The sequence below is a fragment of the Opisthocomus hoazin genome, chromosome 6 (genome assembly GCF_030867145.1).
Source record: "Opisthocomus hoazin isolate bOpiHoa1 chromosome 6, bOpiHoa1.hap1, whole genome shotgun sequence".
NCBI classification, from domain to species: Eukaryota; Metazoa; Chordata; class Aves; order Opisthocomiformes; family Opisthocomidae; genus Opisthocomus; species Opisthocomus hoazin.
In genome coordinates this window covers 45,171,686-45,194,315 of record NC_134419.1, presented here as the reverse complement: position 1 = coordinate 45,194,315, position 22,630 = coordinate 45,171,686, and the positions used below count along the sequence as shown (strand labels likewise).

General features: G+C 41.1%; 1 protein-coding gene across 4 annotated transcripts in view; it reads left to right on the top strand.

Annotated features, from left to right (window-relative positions):
* The window catches only part of RASGEF1A (RasGEF domain family member 1A), a 180,452-nt gene that overhangs the window by 147,886 nt on the left and 9,936 nt on the right, over positions 1–22,630 (top strand). For 3 of the 4 annotated variants that reach the window (XM_075422976.1, XM_075422973.1, XM_075422975.1), the window contains 3 exons: positions 7,460–7,639; positions 14,018–14,146; positions 19,356–19,493. In XM_075422976.1, coding sequence (XP_075279091.1) covers positions 7,466–7,639; positions 14,018–14,146; positions 19,356–19,493 — 441 coding nt within the window. In that variant the 5' untranslated portion in view covers positions 7,460–7,465. Of the gene's footprint in view, positions 1–4,935; positions 5,044–7,459; positions 7,640–14,017; positions 14,147–19,355; positions 19,494–22,630 lie in introns of those variants that run through there. The other variant, XM_075422974.1, reaches the window with a different exon arrangement.

The window sequence follows — 22,630 nt, the reverse complement described above, 5'->3', positions numbered from 1 at the left end:
GCTGACCTTATGCCAGGGAAAATGTAGTTTGCTCCACAGATATGCAACTGAATTTTCACAACTAGTCTTCCTTTACAGGTAGAAATGAAAACAGACATAGCAACGAACCACTTTTTTAGTTGATCTTATATTTTCAGTTTGGTTTGCTCTGAAAATTGCTGGATATCTCAGGGGTAGAGCTGGTCAAGACCTCTGCAGCAAAAGATTTTTAAAATGGAAATGCCATTTTCAAACTACAACATTTATTGGCTCTGACAAAACCATTATGTGGAAAGATTCGTTGTGTCCCAGGTCAGAGAGAAAAAGGCATGGTCCATAATAACCACAGGCTGATGAGTAGAGCATTCAACCTTCCTTCAGGTCTCAAGCTTAAAAATCTTTGCTCAGTTCACAACCACAATTTGAAACTCTTTTCTCCCACTCCCATCTGCTGCCAAGTTATTAATGTGCCATCAAGTTATTCTGCAGCATGAATCTCTGAAACCGAGAAATCTTCAAATTCATCTAGAAGTGGTTTGAGAACAGCTTTCAGATCTTAAAATTTGTATGCAACAACGAAATCTGGAACATCTGTGCAGCCCTACAAATAAGACTAAAAATCTAATGTTCCCTAAAGACAATTGCCTGAGGCTTTGAAGCTCTACCTACATTCTGCTCCTCAGATTATAAACTCTTACAAATGATCCATAGCAGCTTGTGTCCATTCAAAACCCCCTCTGAGGCCACTGTTATCAGTGCTTGTGGAGTTTAATGGCATTTCCTGGTTATATACATTAAAACCTTCTGAAATGCAAGAAACGGAATATACTGCTATAACTATACTTGTAAAGGAGATAGGCATACCAAAATAGTTTTCTAGAATTGTATTGCTCTGTGGGTGTAATGTGCTATTGGAAGAGAATGTAACATGCAAATACAGCGACCATGTATACCCTGGCCACTTTCAGGGTCCGAGAGATCTCTGGGTAACAGTTCAGACTCAGCCTCAGACTAAGAAGGCTACACAGTAAAAGCAGCTATGCTTCAAAGGCCAAAACAATGTGCTATTTTCATCCTACAGTGTACACAAATTGTGGGAATGGACAGACGAAGACTTGACCCCATTTTGTTACTGAATCAAGACTATGAAGAGTGCCATTAACAATTAAGTGCACTTTCCATGTCGACTCCTCTATGTTTGTCCTCTTTTGCTTACTTCACTGTAGATGCTGGGGCTTTTAAATCCTGGTGACATGTTCCGTTAGATGAAGCCAAACGTGAACAACACCCAGATCTGTGGGGAAGGTGACTAACAAGTGACCTGAGTAGCTTGACAATGAAAGCTCTAAAGACAGCATTTCTAGGAGAGTCCCTTTATACTTGAGGGTATAGCCTCAGATCAGTGTTAATGCCATTTGTAATTACTTGCTTTTCTTAAGCACAGTTAAGTTTCAAATATACAGACAGGCACATCTGAGTAATTTGTTTCCAGAACACTGTTTTCTAAGACCACTGGAAAAGCCCTCAAGTTTCTTCTTCCCTGACTCACACAACCTAACTTTATAATCCTCATTCTCAAATCAATTTCTCCTTCAGTTTCACCCTTTTTTCTTTGCTAACATTCTTTAATTTTACCAAGATGTTGACAAGAAACTTTCCACCTAAGAGGAGAGGTTACTGTACTAGGAAATTTTATTCAGACAGAGTAAACCAAAGACTTACTGCCCAAATATAAAAACATACAAAGTTAACTCCAACAGTGTGAAAACATCCTTATCAACACCTCACAGATGAATACTGAGGCAGAGCAGGATTAAACAATTTGTCCAGCAACAAATCTGTAGCACAAGCAGGAATAGAACCCAAATATTGCAAATGGCGATCCAGCTCATTAATGGTAAGAGAATATATTATACTGATGTTAGCTGGTCTAAGAGAGGCTGAAGCAACCTTCAAGGCTGAGACAGTCACAGCACGGCTGCTGCTGACTCACTCTGTAGTGAGATGCTCCTCTGACCAGCTGGATCGAACAAGAGCACTGTTGCCTCAAAAGCAAGCTACAGAACAAGTACAGGCTCTGCTGATTAAACTTGCTCCAGGGCCCACCCACCAGTAATGTGAGGCAATGCCTAACGAAAACATCTTCAAAACGCAAACAATTTGTTGAGGAACAGAACTTACGTAACTACAAAAACAATTAGACCTCGGAGAGCTTCTGTATCGACAGATTTCAACACTCCAAATACAGATAGCTAAAGGTCATCGTCCGCACTTTACAGAAAAAGAAATGGAAATAAAAGGCTAACATGATTCATCTGGCACAGGATATATAAGCTGAAGTTAGGTCTTCAGCTTCTCTGATCTATAGAATTTACTCCCGAGACTACACAGTACAGTGCCCCCAAAACTAAGCATCACATATGCTAGAAAAGGAAAAAGGTACATTTCCTTGAACTTGTTTTTCTCCAACACACACCCCATCATTCATATACACATCGATAGGTATGTATATAAGCAAGAAATATACACACACCCTTTCGGTATAAGTACAAATAAATCTAAACAGAATCTGCTGGACTGCAGAATGGGGAAGAGGAATACAGAAAAACACTTTGATATGATTCCAATAATCACAACATAAGGAACTGCAGAAAACAGGATACGTCTCGGCCACTTGTCTCTACGTATATTAATCTGGATTTTATTCAACTATGGCAAGACTTAGCTCCTACGCAATCTGTACTCTGAGGAAGAATTACAGTCCATCAGCTACTCCAAACCTCGGCAGAAACTCTACATGCTCTTCATGGTGCCTACTGTGTGGTGGTATAACAACAGGCCTTTGCTTATAGACCAGAGCACTGCTCGCGACTCTCAGAGAAGACCTGAGAATCAGAACATTTCTAAATTCCTACATTTCTTAGTTCCAATAACAGGATAGGTCTAATTTCTGATGTCAAAAGAAACCCAATCAAAACCCAAGCAAACAAAAAATCAGGGCTTACTTTTACAACAGACTGAATGTGTGAACTGAGCTCAAGTAGCTATGTATATTTTGGTAAGATTAAGCCACATATACTTCTAGAAGTCTCAGCAAATATTTGACTAAGGAGGGAAGACAGATTAGCGCAGCAACAGTGAGATCCAATACCTGGGTTTTGTGTGTACTTGTTTTCAGGTTTGCTAGCATTGTTCTTAGCTGTAAATATTAGATGAGTTATTAAAAGGTGTTCATAGCCTTCAGAAAGAAATATTATCATATTTATTATACAGTGTTAACCTATGAATATCTACCTCCTGGCTTGCTATGACCTTTTATAAAGATCTTAAAGATGTTTGAATAAGACTTGACAAAACTTGTTCCTCACCCTCCTCCAGTGTTACATACTAAAATCCTAATGCAGCACTTTGGCAGGTCAGACTGCTGGATTCAAAGCTCACGGCGCCTGGGACGTCCTCGGTGTCCAAGGCAGGCAGTGTGATGTAGCCAAGGAATGCCTCGGCATAAATGGGTGTCAGATCTGCTACAACACCTGCGTGCTCTACAGGAATACAGCTGAGATGAGGGAGTGAGACTGGGAGAAAAGCAGACCTGGCAGGGAGAGTAGGGACTGACTTTTCAAGCTGTTGTTTAAGAGGAAAAGACTCATTTTACATATGCAAAATGAACTGTATAAAAGATCTGTTAAGATTTGGACACCAAGAAGAAATTTCAGAGGCAAGCAGTAAAGACGAAGAGTAGCTACAAGTCTTTTAAAATAATTGCTCGTTTAGGATGGATGCCTACTTTTCCTCAAATACAAGATTTAGAGGAGCAAATGTGAATGTGTTCCTTACATGCTTGAGTACGTGCGTGTTCCCCAATCTGTTTGCCCTGCCCACCTACCGAGACTGGCATGCTTACTTCCAAGAAGGCTTTTCCCACACTAATCACCATGGAAACCAGCGAAGCCTTCTGTTGCAAAGCCTTAAACAAACAACAAGGCTAATAATAAAAATAAAATTAGCGAATGCCTAGAAACAACGGGTCAAATACTAAAACATCCCAATTCAAACAAAGCAAGAAACAGGATGGGGAAAAATGCATTTATGCAGGGAAAGGCTGTGAAGACAGCAGCCTCCGTTACTCTGGGGTACAGGTGAAGGTGTTCGTGGGCGGCGGGATGTACCCACCGAGCGTTTCCGTGGAAAATCAGATGCGCGCCCGAGCCTGCGCGTGCAGCGACTGGGCTGGTCCGGCACCAGCCCAGATGACTGGCTCGGGTGATTTGGAAAAAGAAACAACCCCAGCAGAAAGAACGAAACTGATGATTAGCAGGGAGGGTTGGGTGGCCTCCCCTCAGCGCCGCAGTAATTACGGCGGGTGCTACCATGCGTGCCAGCATAAGCGGCTCGACGGGGAGAATCACACCCTGGGTTTCTTGGCTTTCGTCTCCTCACACGAGGCCACGACGTGTGAGGAGCATGGCGCTGGGCGCGCCAGCCGCCATCTTTGCCACTGCGGGGAGGCCTCCCTGCCGAAACTGGGGGAGCACACACGGCTGAGGCGCGTTCAGACACCGACGCGGTGCTGGGGGCACAAAAAGCGAGCGGTCTGGTGACTTCACAACATTTTTCTGAGGGGAAAAAAAAAAATCCAAATCAAACCCCAACCAAATAGAGAAAGGAAAAAAAACAACCCTAAAAAAAGAAAAACAAACAAAAAAAAACAAACAAAAAAACAAACAAAAAAACCAGAAACGTCAAGCGCTTCAAAGAAAGTACCTCAGGGACAACCGCCAGCGCCCAGCGCCGCGTAAGCCCCAGCCCCGCTGAGGGGATGCAGGCGACTGCCCCTCGCGCGCCCCCTGCCCCCTCCCCCGCGGCTCCGTTTGAACCGGCCACGCTCTGGCTCAGCCAACGGGGCGCCGCGCCGGGCCCTGACGTCACGGGCGGCGGGAGCGGGGCCGGGCCGGGCTCGCCGGGCGGCAGCTTCGCCGCGGGCGGGCAGAGCTGACAGGAGCGGGGCCGCCGGCGCTGCCGCCCCTGCCCACGCGTATGTACACGTCGCCCAGGAAAATGAGGGTAAGCGCGGCGGATCGGTCGCTGCGGGAACCGGGGCAGAGCCCCCGGGTGGCGGGCCCTGGGGGGGGGCGGGGTAGGTTTACCTCAGAACTTGCCCTGCGGCGGAGCGGGGTTGCTGCGGGGGGCGGCAGGTGCTGCCTCAGGCGGAGGAGGAGGCCGGCCGCAGCGCTCCCCGCCGGCGCGGGTGGTTGTGCGTGGAGAGCAGAGCGAGTTTCGGGGAAAGGCGCGGGTGTCCGCGGCGGTGCTAACGGCCCCCCCTACCCTCAGCGTGTGGGGAGCCGGCGGATCGGGGCCTGGGGCGGCTCCGGGGAGAGCCAGGGCTCGGCTGCCGGCCTCTGCCCTCCATCGTCGGAGGCTGCTCCCCGCAAGGGGCTTTAGAAACAAAACTGATCCCGCAATGAGCGTCTTCAAGGAGTTTAAAACACTTGCTGGGAAAAAAAACAAGATGCATTTCCTCCCAGAATGTCCTTTCGGTGTTGCGGGGTCGGTGGTTAACCGCCCTGAAAACCCTCTGTCACTCCATGGTGTTAACCAGCAGTGCCCGTCGCAGCCCGTCCAGCCTGAGAAAAGGAGCTTTCAGTTCTATTGCTATGGTCCTTAAAAGGGAAAAAAAACAAATTACTGGCGGGTTGCATAGTATGCATAGCAAAGCCGGCTGCTTCATCGTGTGCTCCAGTGATTCGTCAGATTGTTGTGTACTGCAGATCTTAGGCCTAACAGATAAATCTGTGAAATACTGAGTAACCTTCGTCCCTGCTTGTGCGAAATCGTCACTTGTCGTTGCTTTTGATATGCCATTAGATCCTCCGTTTTCTGCTTTATCAGACTCTTATGTCCTGAACTTCTGAAACTCCACTCCTCAGGGTAGTCTCCCTGGTGGCTATTAAGTGGCTGCTATATTTTAACTTACAGGGAATTACACTTCCCTTTTATCAGTGTCATGTATGAATACATAAAGGTCTTCTGGTTAAAGTCATAAAGCAGTTCTACTTATCAGCCTGTTATATAAGTAAATCTGTCACACCTTGATCGACAAGTATTGTTAATACTGGTATTTTTTGCTTACCAACACACTTAGTGTTCATCTGAGCTTATAAACAGAAAAGTGTTTCATATCCCAGGTTGTAAACATGAATGATCACTTGGGGAGTTTGAGATGAAGAATGTATTCTTTTAATGCCATGCACAAAGTACAGTTTTGCTCTGCAATTGTGCCAAGTGCTACCTAAGAAAAAGAAAATAAAAAAACCCTTATAGCATTTAAGGTTTTCAGTTCTTAAACTAGTTTTTGAAAAATTGCTAAAGAGAGGACTTCTGTCTAAAACAGAAGTGCAGTTAGAAACAGCTGTCACTTTAAAGGTACTGGTGATGGCCTAATCCCTTTCATCTATATAAATGCTTTTAGAGTGTGACATTATCATGTTTGTTTCACAGAGGGTGAGACCGCAGCTGAAGAGTTAACACTGCCTTCTCTTCACTTTACCTTCTAAACAAGCCTTAACTATTTCAGCGGCCAGGGGGAACTGTTTTGATGCTGATGCTGAACAGTATTTTGAACCTTTACATACAGTAGCAGGATGTTTTGTTTAGCCTTCTGCATATATTTAAGCTGTAACCAGTTTAAAATAAACAAACAAAAAACCCTCACAGTTGGTAACTACGGTATACCGATAGAGCTTGTGGCCAAGGGGAGGGAGGTGGAAACCTCAAACCTTCGTGTGGCTTTTGTATTGCGACAGCAGGTTTGTTTCCTAAGCAAAAATCTCCAAAGAGACTGTTATTAGAATTGTATGTTACAGTATATGTCACAGCATTCAGTTCCACCCTGTTCATGGTTTCATGTACCAAAAAAAGGTGATTTTGTTCAGACGGTATGCCCCCCCACCGTTTCCAGTGATATCTCTGTGCAAGAGAAGATGCACTTCTGTGGAGACCTGGATTACATCTAGCTACAGAAGTGGTGAAGGATTTGTCATCACAGGTCAAGTATTTTGGCCAAAGATCCGACTTCAAAAAGAGTAAAAAGAGGGACAGTAAGGCACAGTATTTTTTGTTTGTTTGTTCAGTAACACACTGCTTCAGTATCTTTGAAATTCAGAAAGTATTTTGCATTTTCATCCCTGTATGGTTTTATGCATAAAGAGCCAGGGGAAAGCTGGGGAGAAAGGAGAAATCAAGTACAGTGAAGAAAATTTTTTACAGCTTCTGCATCTACAGCCTTAGTGGCATAGTTTGAAGTGCATTCCAAAGCCAGCTTACAGATGTGTGACTACTTGGATTGAGAACTGAGCTCTAATGCCCAGGCTGCGTTCAGTCAAATGCGTAATTGTGTTTAATGTTTGCCTCTGTAAAATCAACACATAAGACATCCTGAAAGAAAGCTGAACTCTCTCTTGTTTTTTTACCGCTTCTGCAGGAAACTATGCCCCAGACACCAATATTTTCCAGCATGCTTGGTTCCAGTTGTAGTGGACAAGTGCAGCCAGATATGGGAGAGAGATGTGTGGACCCTGTTTATCAGGATGGGAACCTTGTTTCTGGATCACTAGAGGCCTTGATAGAGCGCCTGGTGCCCACCATGGACTATTATCCAGATGTAAGTAGGCACTGAAGGGTTGTTTTTTTTAGTTCCTGCGGTTTTCCTGCATTGGTACCTGAACTGGTGCTTCCTCAAGAAATTCTACCTCCATCTGACTCAAGATTAAGATGTAGGCTAAAGATGCATTTATTTTACTTGCAATATTCATTCACTAAAGACGTTGCTCAATGGGGATACTCTCCTTTCTGTTTTCAAATAAGAACACTTGTTAGAAAGATAAAGCCGTGTTGAACCCAAATGGGTGCCTTAAGAACCAATTAAAAGCAGCATTAGCCACAGAATTTTCAATCCCTCTAAGCTGCTTTAGCTCTAATGCAGTCAAGATTAACTACTAACCAGCTCTTACCAAGGGAAGGAGATGTGAAATGAGCTCTAGCATTTTTTTCCCCTCTATTTTCTATGCATCTCCTAGTTAGGCCATCAGAAGAAAACAAAAATAAATTTTAATTAAAATGCTCTCTTTCTCAAGACATTTTAACGGGCTAGCACTGTAGTAATGTATGTTCCTAAGCCCAAAAATGATTTTGCAACTAATTAAACATCCTCAGTGCAGTCCCCTGAAGTAAATACTACTTATAATTCCAGGGCACACAACAAGATTCTGAACCTAGGATATTATTAAGAGATCACTTTATCACTTAAAATGACCCCTTGTACCCATTAATGAAAGATTTTATTTAAACAAATTGCCAAAGATCAGAGAGGCTATATAGCATATATTCCATCTGAGCTCTGAAAAAGTGGCAGCTGTGGCAGAAGCATCCCAGCTCTTTGTAGAGACTAACAAGGAGTTGGGAAATTGCAATCACTATTCACTTGTATGTTGAACTTAACACTTGTGGTAGTGGGCCGTGCTACATCTTGTTATGTGTTTCTCAGTCTCATTTGCGTAGAACTTTTTATCGCGGTTTCACATCAGTCACGATCAAGTCCCTCCAAGCTCCTGCCTTCACAATCGCTGTGCACAAAAAAGGGACTCCCCATATAAGTGTTCAGTGGGTGCAAGCAGCAGAATTGCCAGCAATCATCAGCAGATTAAAAAAAAAGCAAACCCAGGATGTTTTGATATTCCAGTTCAAAAGTAATCCTAAACCTTGTATTTAAATATGGGTAATGTACAATTGCACTACCTTTGACAGATGCTGATTTAGTACCAAGTCCTTTGTAAGGCACAGAGACGTAACTATTGTTAGACATTAAATCTCTGCTCCCTGCCCCAAATACGTATTGTAGAACAGATGCAGAAGAAAGCAGCAGTCAGAGCTGGTACACTATACCAGTGGAACAGCTTTAGAGGCTGCTGGCCCTCAGTCTTCCAAGGAGTCGGTTCCTTGTCTTTTGTGTGATACTAGAATATAGTTACTTGCTGCTTGGATTTCTGGACTATAGCTAAGTTTTTTAAGCAGCTACTAATGCACATCCCTTATTGTAACACAGAATCTATTTATAGCACAGCTACTCTGAAAATGGTTCTGTAAGGTGAGCATTACTTAAGGTGTCTACAGCTTATTTTGGAATGCTGCTGGTTTCCATGGTGCTATCCCATACCCCGTGCAAGGGAGCATTGCAAAGCAAGCAGTCACTGACTCCACCCTGAGAGGCTGCAGTTAAATAGACAGCAAGCTGACAGCTGAGAGATACACAACAGAAGCAACCTAGGGAACTCCAGGGAAAGAGAGGTGGAAAACAGCATTAAACCAAATTCATCTCTTCTACAGCGGGACACATTTGTTTAATTAAATCAGACCACCCAATTTAGCTGAAAGATTAATTATAAAATGAGTAGATAAGCAAGCTTTGAGCAACATAAAGAAGGAGCTGTATCTGAGTCATCGTCAAATCCAAGTTTTCCATTTCAGTTCAGTTGCATGTTTATACTTAATGTCATGCTCATTTTTATTTTTAGGGAAGTTGCCACAGAGGGTTACAGTGATAGCCATTTACACTGATATCCTGTCAGAAGAGTAGCCAATACTGTATGTTTGAGAGAAGGGTACGAACACCTCTCAGTCTCATGTTTCTGGCTACACGTGCTAAGGCAGGCAGCAAGGCATCACCAATTAATTTGCACCAAGAGAAGCTGTTGGTAGTGCTAGCGGAGATTACCTCAGAGTGACATATCTGTAAATTGTAGTTCTCATCCAAATTTTTAGATTAGTATATCTGAGCACAGTACTTAGAAGGCATTCCTGCCTGTGTGGACATTAAGCTAAAGATCACAGTAACCTTCCAGACAGGATACAAAAAAAGGGGTGGGGGAGAAAGCAAACACAGAGTATCCTTCTGTGCTGGTTACAGAGGCAAAACAAAAATGTATTTGCCAAGTTGGCAGAACACGAGACAGGCAAGAGAGAACGGGAAAGATAAGGGCCTACATTTGTATACTGCTCTTTTGAGGCTTGCTTGTGTATAGGGACTTGTTCAGCACATAGAAAATGTATACTCATGAGACGGGGGAGTTCGGGAGGTTAGGAATGGAATGTACCAGTCTGCAACCCTTGTGCCCAAGCAAGAAAACATTTCAAGGAAGTATTTCACAAACAAAAAGTTCCAGAATGAGCAGCGAGTGCACAAAAAAAATTATTTTTTTTTTTTTTCCTCCTTGAGAAGACATCAGTGGATTCTTGGGTCAGAGAGTAACAATTCCTTCTTTAGTCTTGTGTGCTCGCTCTCTTTTTTTTTTTTAATAAAATTCAGCTCATCTCTTAGCAACAACTTTAGGCACTAAAGGAATCTGGCTTCTTATTCTATTGTAAAGCACAAACACCTTTTGTGTCAGCTTATGTTGTTCCAAGCACAGAAAGGAATTTTTTTTTTTTTTTTTTTTGCCTCTCCTCCCAAATACCTGTCAATTTCATAGGATAAATGGAGCTTAACTTTCAATCTCATGGCTTATGGAAGCATTTTTTAATCATTCTTTGTCAAACCAGCTAGTTTCATAGCTAGATTTCGTTCTCCAAATATCTTCTTCATGATTAGGGCACTGCCTATGAGAGAGAGTAGGTTTCTACACTGTTGTAACACTTAGCCTGTATGTGTATAGTAGTACAGGTGCAACCAATCACAGAAATTCTTGATCTAGATGAAACATATGATACTAATATGAAATATTTCCTATCCAAAATGACTGTGTTCCTAACCCCCGAGACCTGCCGCTAAGCTGAAATGTACAGCTTAGTTCAGCCTGAATTTTCTTTATTGGATAGGTAGTGGCTATTAGCAGAGAGGCAAGGAGATGGGGGTCAGTGCTGCTGTCAGACCTGTCATTTTCAATTTGGTTCTTAATTGCTGTTGCTCCTTCTCTATGCCCGCATAAGCGACAAAAGCTCCAAAAAATCCTCCACCATTAGATGCCGTTACATTGTATATCAGCATATCTTGATTGACCATAATGGAACAACTTTGAATTCCAAAGTACTGAACCTAGTTCCAGTTACGTGACTTAAAAATGTTATAAAAATACAGCAGATGGGTTCTAGAGTTAATAATAATCTGTTTCTAAAACATAGCAGCCCAGGGTTGTCTGGAAAAGCATTGTATGGGTCCACTACAGATAATACTGATTACAGATAAGCGTCAGCAAGCCTAAAATGGAAAATAAGCACTTTTGTGGCCATGTATCTTCCTGCATCTTGCCAGTTTGGCACTTTTTTGAACATAATGTAAAACATTATCAAAGAAACCAAATAAAAGCTCAGATCATCGGGGTCACACTTTACTTGCAGTATAACAATAGAGAAGCAATACTGAGTGGGCCTTTCTCAGAGTCGCTCAGGATAAACGCTGTCCCACATCACACAAACTTCCACCAAGGAGACCAACGCTAGAATTAGTGCGAGAAGCAAAATTATATCTTTCCTTAAAAGAATGTGTTCCAGCTTATCAGAGCGAAGGTCACTGGCAGGACAGCGTGGCTTAAGTTGTGGTTCCCTGCTACTTACATGTACAGGCATCTTTCAGACAGGCTTCTAAAGTCCCAAAGCAACAATGTGGGGAAGAGATGGAAGTATCAAAGTCTATCTTTTTTTTTTTTTTTTTTTTTTTTTTTTTTTTTAATTCTCCATCCCTCTCAAAAGCAAAATAGTGTACAAGTGGGGGCTGCTTCATGTTTCCAGAACAAAAATTTTCACACAACCCATGACAGCTGACGCACCCAACAGCTAAATTCCTTTCCCGGATAGTCCAGACTCACAGTTTTAAGTTCAGGGACAACACTGATAGAAATGAACACAGATGTTGACTACAAAAAAATAACAGAGGGTTACTAGGCATGGTTTAACACAAAGTAAAAAAAGCTTCCCCCTCAAAAAGAAAAAAAAAAAAAAAAAAAAATCAAGTCCCTTGTTGTGAATCAGATTAGCTCTTCAGCCTAGTTTTAGTGCCCATAACCCACTGCATACAGTACTGTTAGAGATTTTTATAAAGCTTCTCCAAAGCTGACACAATGTTATCAACTGTTTCCAGATGCAGGTGTAAGAGCTAAACTGAATTTCTTTTTAAAATTAATGAACTTCAATTTTTGGTCATTGTAAATGTAAAAATAAACTCAAATTCTGGAGAGAGACATAAACAAAATAACAAACAGAAGCCCAGTTTCTTAAATTTTCCCAGCGTACACTAGTGTGAGATGTTTGCAACCGTGCCATCAAGCAGGGAGGCCGTGCTGTCCGCGTGCTGCCACTACCCTGACCACCTGCTCCAAGTCACCAAGAGCCCTGTCATTTGATGGCCCTGGCTGTCCATCTTCTGTAGACGTCAGTGGAAGCACTACTGGAGAACCTGACCCAAACTGTCCATCCAGTTAACCCTTCTCTTCCTCTCTTCATAAAGAATGGACAAGGCAAAGACTATGGATTAACTCCAGTTTTCATTGTACGGAATTAATCCTGATTTAATACATGAACCCCAGTGCTAATAACATCTTCAAATCCAAATAAGCTTTTTAAATGCCTCTGCTGTATCACACTCCACTCTGTTCTTTCATTAGCTTCCTCCACAAGCTCAGGACAGAGTTGGATGTTTAATAGATATATGCTTACTATAATACACTGTTCACTCACTCCCAGAACGCTGTGATTTTTTAGTTAATTTTATTTCTTTTTTTAAAATACCCATTCCTTTTTCCCCTTCTGACATCTGGAGGTTTTTAGGGCTAAATTTATATTATAGGACACATCGAGTACTAAAGAAGTGGAAACATTTTTCATTAATAGCATGTTTTATTGTGATTAGAGATAAATCCCATAACATTTTTGAAGTCCCAAAGACACTGTTACTCTGTAACTAGAAGTGTGTCTTAGAGACTGCAAGCAGAAGAAATCGGTAGCTAATAGTAGATGCCATATTTTTGACAACTGTTCCTAAGTTTTTAGATATCTCAATTTACTTGCCCGGTCCAAGTGGTATATGCACACATTAATTATATGCACACCTGGCTGTGGTCTGCCAAATCACATTTCTAAAAACACTGCAAAGTAACAGTACGCACTGCAAACATAACAAAGGTTAATTGAAATCCATTGTCAAGGAGATCCCCTACATTTCCCAGCTGCAAATTTTGCCACAAAGCCTAAAGGAAAACCAGAAATGCTTATGAGAGGCTACTGTCATTACTTAGGCAATTACATTCAAATACAGAAGCCAAGTTTCAAACACTGGAGTAAGACTAGGGCATGATGGCATTCTCACTTCAACTAAACTGTCCAGACTATGGTTTGGCATACAATACATTACAGCTTTTATGATACAAATGGAGAGACTGTTTCTTATGAGAAATAATAATTGTTGGCATTTATTAGCAGTGTTCATACTCAAAAGACTGAAACAGGCCCCAAATAAGTAGAGTCAAGCTTAAAACTAAATTATTGTCATGTGTCCACAGTCTAAGTTAAAGCTTGTGTCAGTGATGGTGGGAAAAAGGAATGAAAAAAAAAAAATCATACATGAAGAAATTACAGCTGTGGTTTGGAATACACATGAAGCAGCTTTCTGCAGCTCAATGAAAAACAATCACTCTTAAAGAAACAAAGCTGCAGAAATAGTGGTGTTCAAGAGGCATAACACCCTACATTGGACATACTTCATTTGTCTTTTTTGTGAGCGATGACTAGTTAGGCATATTAAGTTTGGCATTTTAAAGGGAAATAATTTGGGAATCTGAAAACACCACAGTTAACACCCTTGAAACCTACAGCATTTCCATTTAACAGAGCTAGAAGAAACACCACCATGTCGTCTCTGGAGACAGGAAAAATTATAAAAATTTTAGATGAGGGAAAGTTACAGCTGTGGTTTATGGAATAGTTTTTCCAAGGAAGATAGATTATTTTTGCTAAAGTTATTCAACTTTTTTTTTTTTCCTTTCTGTTTCCACAGAGGACTTATATCTTCACTTTCCTACTGAGCTCACGAGTCTTCATTCACCCACACGAGCTCCTGGCTAAAGTGGGGCAGATCTGCATTAAACAGAAGCAGCAGCTAGAAACGGGGACTGAGGCAGAAAAGGTAAATGAACCATTACGTCCTTCAGTAAGCTGTGCTACTGTTGTTTATTTCCCACTTTCTCCTTCTCCTTGTAAAGCTAAATAGATTGATAAAGAATAAATTGAAATTGTCATTGGCATGTGTTACTGGATGCACTTTTACTTGGGTCTTTTTCCTTGAAGCACTGTTGCTTCTTCGCTAGCCACAAACACAGGTTATATACTACCCCACCAGATATGGTGGCTGGAAATACAGCTTTGCTCATGAGCTACAGGTCGGTTTCGTGCGCTGGAGCAATGCGTATCTGCCATGAAATCTGCCCAGCAAGTCACTTTGCACTTCTGGGCTTTCACCAAGTTAGGTCTTACTTGAATCTGATTCCCCTTTCTCTAGGCACCCTGACCATCGTATTAGAATTGAGTGCTCTGCTGTAGGTTGTTGGTGGGGTGTTTTAACATGGTGTAACAGTAAATCAGAAAGCTACCTCTCACAAAAATTAAGGGATGCACTACTTAAAATGGTAACCTGTGCTGACACACACGTGATTATGCAGTTCTACTACAACCAATTAAACCAAACTGGGTCAGTTTATGATATGCGCTTAAATCCATCTAAGTCTCACCTTTATGGAAGGTGTGTACTGAAGGGCTTTTGACTGAAACTGAAGTACCAAAATAGTCCAAGCTGGGATGCAAATAAGGGCAACCGAAACAAGGATGAGATCAGCACGTATTTAAAGACCTAAATTATTCAAATCCTGGGCACGTTTTGGATCCATTCTTCTATGGTGAGAAATTACATGCTCACATTCCTAATCTTCAGCATGTTGATGGTCCCATTTTGTTTGCTCCTTGTTGTATCAGGACTCTGAGTGGGGAGCACAAAAAGAACCCCATGGTTTGGCAATACAGAGTTTTTGACAGCAATACTGACCTAAGGTCTTCTTTCTCCCTTACTATTCCTGGGATGCAGTCTCATACTATGTCACAAAATTACTGCATGGGAAAAAACAACCACTTGGTGCAAAATGACTTTCATCCAGGTTGGTCCCCTGATCTACTCAACCAAATAGCTGTGTAACTCATTATGTAGGTGCTGGCGAATTCAAGGGGTCAGGGAAAAAAGATGCAAGAACCACTGCATCCAAGCTTTGTACACAGAGGTGATAGCTGTTTCCATCGCTACTGCCAAACTATTTCATGACTGAGCAACCTCAAACTGATGCTCAGTTCCTCAGCAACACGTAATTAAACAGCAGAGATAGGAACTTGTAAGAGATGCTGGTACCATCTGAAACATGAAATGTCTAACGCTGATCTGTAGACATACGAAGAGGAAGACTGCTGTCAGTTGCTAGTGTCAAAATACTTATGCAAAATACTTGGATTTAAAAATAATGGTATGTAAGAGGAAACTTTTGTGGATAACAATACACTCAGGAGATTTTAAAAGGAAAACATCATCTGGGGACTAAATCACCCAGTTCTTTAAAGATATTAGTTGTAATGTAGTATTATTCTGGCTTTTCGGCAAATGTGTTAAAAAATCATGGCTTCCACGTTGAAATGAAATAGCATTACATCCTTACAACAGGATGTAAAATAGAGCAACTCATATTCCGAACACCCACACTCTTGTACCTTCTGCTGACAATTTGGAAATGGGCCTGCACGAAAACCAACAAACAGCAGGGTGACAATAAAACATAAGCGTTTGGGAGGCTGCTTTAATTTACATACTTTGCTGGTTGCTTTTCCTGCTATGCCCTTGATCACTTCCTGCCCCCTTAATATAAACTCGAATTTTTTCCTGCCCACTAAACGCAAAATTCTTGGAAAACACTACAAAAGCTTCTGACATACCTCTCAAATGACTGCTTTACTGTCCTCTTCTGCAAGCACCTGTATGTTTTACAGAATAATTTGGCCACTAGCATTTGCAAACATTTGTTTTTCTATCTGGCAACAAATAAAAGCTCATTTCACATACAGCATAGAAATTCTCTACTCAAGGCACTCTACATATTCACAGTCATAACCCATTAAGGTATCATCAGCTACCAGCACCTTCTAATTAAGTGGCTCCATAGAAGGAAATAGCTAGCAAAAGTAGTTAAAGCAGCTCTGATCGTTTCTGATAAGAGATTTGCATAAGCAAACACGAAGCTAGCTGACTTGTTGCCTGGATATCGTGTGAGCTGAAAAAATGGCAAGGAGCCAGGCTTTGAGGTTACACACCACAATACTTAGCATTCCTTTGTTTTTGACATCACTGGCTAGCCAGAGTCCTGTAGAAAATCACCCAGAGAAAGGTAGATTAGAAAGAAAAATGCTCTGGGATGTCTTCAAGCTCGCTTTTGGCCACTCAAAAATGAAGGGTTTCACAGTTTAAGACATCAATTATAATATACAAGTCAGTAGTTAAGCTTTACCATAAAGGATAAAATTTAACTCTCCATAAGCACTTTAGAGATTGGAAAGACCCAAACAAGATTGTCACAGAAAAAAGCAACTGTATAGCATTATCCAGTGAAAAAACCTGCTGTTAAAACTGTGGTGCATTATTTCTGCAGCTTGAGGGTACTTTTAAAATAAAAAGTTAAAGAAGCAAGGAATAAAAAGAGAAAGTAAAAGTTAAGTTTCAATTAAGCTTCTCTTGGAATACCTAAGTCCTTTCAAAAATTATGATTGCCCTCTTTCTTTCTTGCCAGTAAGTTCCCCTTTTTAAAACTAAAAAACAAAATAATACTCATAACCAGGTCATTGTCATTAAACCTCCCTTTCCTACAAGCAGAGTACTGCTATTGCCCTCCTTTCTAATAGGTAGTTGTTTCTCAGTACTGTCTGTCTTGTCTCATGCAGAACAGGGCTGATCCACAGTACTTAAATTAACAGCAGTATTTTGCTTCTCAAAGAAATATTTATGGGAGAAGTATTCCCATAGACTCCAGAGAACTGAGGCGAGGCTCACATCTGGAGTAGGACTACAGAAAAAGTAGGTTGGTTGGTTTATTGCAACCATGACAAAAAGGAATACACATGCTGCTACCGACATACCTGTGTGATTTCTATCTAGGTTATCACAAATTATGTGTATCAAGCCTGTCATGCTGCTTTGGGTCTCATCAGATTGCACATGAAACAGGAATCTCATGGTTTGGTATAGCGATGGTTTTTAGTGTTGCTCTCAGAAAACGTACCTTATTTTCATGAGCATGAAAAGCATCTGATAAAACATTAAGCTTTTTTACACTTGAAGAGTAATTACATGAAGAGTAATATAGTTTGCAGTTTGTCTTGCAACAGATGCCTGGCTTGCTGTCATGAAGGAAGCAAACCCTAGCAGCTCCTGAGTAGAAACATGAGATGGGAAGTCAGTGTTCATATGGAGATGCTTGCCATGGCCTAAGGAAGGATTTTGGAACCTTCCTGACCCATCCCTCCTTTTTCAGTTTCAAAAGTCAAAAAGAAAGGATAGTCAGGATAATTAACACCAAAAACCAGTTCTGTAGTAGCTTTTGGTAAACAAAAATGGAGTAGGCACATACCTGTTAACTTTAATTGAATGGAAGCGCACTGGATGGCTAATTAATTCTCTGTCACCACCTACAGATTACTCTTTTAATAATGTCAGGCTCCACACATTTCCTAGCAAAGAAGTATAAATTGTCTTTTCCCCAAGGCAGACGACAAGGGGAGTTTGGAGGACAGACAACTGTAATCTGGAACTCTGTCCCACACTGTTCAGAAATACCTTGAAGTTGGACTCCACAGGAGTGGCACTGGCAGAGATTGCTTTGCAGGAATGCCTACTGCTGGCAAAGAGAATGGTGATGTTTGCTTTTTGCCTTTACTACTCAACTATTCTGCCCTTCTCTTACTACCAGGATCAATTAAATGCTATCAGTAAAAAACCATCTAGGAAAAGCATGCTAGCAGAGGGCATTTTTCAGCTCTGAAAGAAAAAAAGTAATAAAATTCCCTTCAGACTTACAAGGAGCACTGGCTCATTTTCAGATTAAGGATTCAAGGGTGCATAGTTTAACTTAAAAGTTCTTATTAAAATTATTAATATTCCCACTGAATGTACACCAGTGAGATAAAAAAAGGCAAAAAAATAGCTTAGTTTGGTTGACTTTTGGTTTTGATTAAATAAACTGGGACTTACTATGGTCAGATGATGTTTTGGCGGAGGTTCTAGCAGTTCTTGAAAGACTTTCTCTATTTGTCTTAAAAGAAAATACACCAATTTCCTGTAGTGACACTCACGTGCTAGGTCACCTTCTGTAGCCTGTAAGAGCCTGATGGAGAGTGCAATGAGGAAAGCGCACTGTGCATGGGGAGAAGGAGCGGCTGTGTAGTGGGACTTCCGTAGCTTACACAAGTGGGGAGGTAAACACAAAGGAAAGCTTCTTCTTTCTCCTCACTGCATCACAAGTTGGGTGGGAAAATAAATATAACCCGAATTAAGTTTTGATTCTTCCTGTTCGTTAAGAGTGTTCTTAGCACTCGCATTCCCAATTTCACAAGAGTGCTTTGCTGATGCTGTTCTGCTATTGCTAAGATAGTGGAGTAATTGGCATCCAGTTCGGGTCCGGCTGATGAAAAGCCTTAGAATATTCAAGGGAGAACTTTAGAAAATAGCTCTCCCTCCCCTTTCTGTGGCTGATCGGCTCTTACTCAAAAAGCTATACTTTATATTTTCGTTGATTTAGGTGTCACAGAGAGAACACACACATCTTTCCTGTCATCCATTTATTTTAATATACAGCTCAATATGGAGGGTCTGATAAATTCTATGGAACAAAAATGTCTTTGTGAATGTTTCCCATGAAAGGTGCTTGGTAGAGTGCTGCAGTTTGTATGCATTTGAATTCAGATGCTAAGGTACTGCCACCTCAGATGGCATAAATCAGCTTAAGTCCCATTGACTTCAATCAACTAAGTCACTTCAACTATTCTGTCGTCTTCCTGGCTTTATACAACTAACCTTGAAAATATCTTCAAAGTGTTTGGTAAGAGACATTACCAAGCTATCATGAAAGGAGGCTAAATCATACTGTTTAGGAATCTGTCTCACAGTTAAATATGTTCTATTTTATCCACTTCATCTACTACTAAAGCAAAGTATTTTCAAAGGTATCTCTAGTTTTATGTGAACCTTCATCAGTTAATTTACTGTGCAGTCAGAAAGGTCTATGGTCAGTAATCAACTCGTTTCTTCTTTCTAGGCAAAGCTAAAATCCTTTGCTGCCAAAATCATTCAGCTCCTGAAGGAATGGACCGAAACTTTCCCCTATGATTTCCAAGATGAAAAATCCATGAAAGAGTTGAAGGAGATCGCTCACAGGATTACACAATACAATGAGGTAGGGGTGGGGGGGAAGAAAAACTGTTAAGGGAGAAAGCAATATTTGTTAGCCTTTACATATAGTTTACAAAGTCTTGCTCCTGCATACAGTATTTTCTAAATGGACTACAGCAGCAGTTGCTAAGCTGTCCGTGTAAGTGCAGGACGTGGGCTGAGCGATGAACTTTATGGTCGGTTAGCAGTAACTGTCTAGGTATAATCACTAAGTAGAAGGGGAAGAGACAAAGTAGTCACGACGATACGAAAAATGGATGAGGTGCAGAAGGAGAAAGGAAAGAACAATGACTATAACGGCACATTATAGTTCACTTTCATCACAAATTATGTACCATACTTTGTCCTTAGTTACTACTCTAAACATCTAAGTCCCACAAAACGTATCACTAGTTGTATCAAATGTACTCTTGCTCAAGGTGCAGATGCTTATTATTTAATAGTTTATTCCTAGCTCCTAGCAATAATCAGCAACTGTTTTGTTACTATGTTTCAAGTGACACCAACAGTATTTCCACTAAGGAAATTATATTTGCGCTCTGCTAGCTAGTCAATCACCAGTCTTAATAGCTCTGAGTTTCTAGCCTATGAAGAAAACTAGATCTCACAGAAGACTTCTTCTAAATCAAATAGATAAAGCAAATACAAGTAAAACAAGGACTGTTAGTTTTCTGTTTATTTTTTGTTTTGCTGGGATTTCCCCCCCCCCTCACCCCCGCAACACTCACAAAGCCTACACTTTTTTCTCCTTGAGAAAGTCACTTTAACTACCCATAGACAGAAGGAAAGATATAATCAAGAACTGCAAGGGAATTAATTGTGGAGTCTTTGTATGAACGTGAAGGCTTATGTCTATGTACTTAGAAGCTTCTCCTTGTTTTTAAACCCACAGCTTCAAGGTATTTTTGAGAACAATTAGCAGGAAATGGGAAGACAATTGTATTATGTGTTTCTGTTGATTCAAGTACAGAGAAAATGCAGAACAACAGGTTTGACAGCATTGCATGAATCAGCAATAGGGTATAGTACAATTAGGTGTTACCGAGTTGTCAAAAGGAAGTATGTCAGTTTTGTTGCATCAGCAGAGCTGTTTACCTGGATGCTACAATGAAAGTGTCAGTGCCTTAGTAGCAGGGGAAAAGGAAATAGGATTACAAAATGCCTTCTATTCACTTTGTAGACAAGGGTGAAGAGGTGTTACTACTGTGAAGGGGGACTTGGCAGAGGTTTTATTTAGCATCCGTATCTTAGTATTTAATTTGTCTGTTACTTTCAACTAGAAAGAACTTCTGGCCTTTCTTTCTTTTTCCCTTCCCTCCCACTCTGTTATGCATGAATAAATTGTCATTTGAGAAAAACACACCTTCACGGAGTGGCTCAGTGCTCTGGTGTCTGAAGCGTCTGGTGACATCCATTAATTACAGCATCACCCTATTTATCCCCTTAACAAGGCTACAAGTCAAGTTCGATCAGTGACAAGCTATGCCACATCTGACCCCTAGAAAACATAATTTGACACTGACGAAAAGCAGCTCTTGCTCTCAGTATTTGTTACCACAAGAATTTACCCATACTGTGCTTCAGCAAGGGATTATGGTAATGGTTTCAGGTTTTATTTTGTATTTTAAAACTTTTTCAAATCACCTTAGGACACTATTCTCCATACATAGGATAGAAAGTAAACTAAGAACTCGCACAAAGCGGTCGGGTACTTGTCCTAGTGATATCAGACAGCATACCAAATAGCTATAGCTACAGCCAGGGTTGCGCCCCAAATGAAGTACAATTGTCTTGTCTGAACTCAAACAAGAACAAATTATTGTACACTCATTGACTTACTTTCCAAAGGTGTAAGAAAATTTAGGTTAAAACTAGTAATGGAAGGAATCTGCTAAAACTCTAAGGGCATTTGTCTAAGTATTAAGACGCTAATAAATTCACAATAGCTTAAGCCAGCCATAGTTTTTGATGTCACTGCGGTGTTGTTCACTTCCCCATAACATGTGCAAAACTCTGCCTTCAAGTTTGATTCTCTGTGACCCATATCTAGAAAGTCTGCGTCCTCCCAGACACGTGGGTAAGTCACGCATAGTGGCTGAAGTCAAATGATTTGCAGTAGAAAGCTCAGCATACCAGAGAGCAGAATTAGCACTTTATTTTAGTCCCACCACCACGCTCACTTAGCATTTCTGAACACTTGTAGCAGAATATCCGAAATGGCTCCAGCCAGCTGCTGTTCAGTAGTAATCCAGTTGCCTCATCAAGATAAGCTACACTGTCTTCAGATTTTCATTTGATTCCACTTGGGAGTCGGATTATTGCCTTGTAAAGCAACATTCTGACACTGTTATTGCTTAATTATAGCATGCAATATACAAGTATTTGGTAGTCATCGTGTCTCACATCTGCTACATAATTTCAGTCATCACTGCACATTAGTGGCTTCTTTGAACGATCACAGATTCGTTGCAGTTCCTTCTAGTGCATCCAGTTGACTGGCAGGAACCAACACAGCAGGTTGTAAGCTAACTGCTAACCTTGTGGCTAACTGCAAGAGAAATAATTTGCATTAAAGCAAGAGAACAGTTGTGTCGAAAAGAGAAGAAGGACTGCCTTTGGCAGAATTAGTTTTTCCAGCAGCAGGAAGAACAGGGTCAGAGAACCTGGGTTATTTAATCAGTATCAGGAGGAATGGAGGAATAGAAAAGTGATCAAGTTAGCCCTTTGGGGTTGACCTCATAGAGAAATGTCTATAGGACACGACCAATCAGTGGCATAAAGGATTTGGCTTGCCTTAGTTGTCAAAACACTGAGCAGACAGATAATATTTCTGTGACTGTACCAGTGTGTGTCCTTATAGATTTTATGTTTAAAATCTGCACCTGATGAACAGAAAAGCATTTTAGTTGTCCAAGAACATGATGTGTGTTGTGCTTTTACCTAAATCTTTGGATGCTACAGTTGTTCAAAGCCAAGCCAGGGCATTTTAGGGGTGTATTCCTGGACATATGTGAATTATCCCTGGATTCTGCCTGGGCTAGATAGACTTGATCATCAGTGGCTCTGACCAGAATGAGAAAGAGCTTTTTGGCTCTTGGTACACAGGGGATCCAAGAAGCCTCGTGCAAGCAACTCAACCAC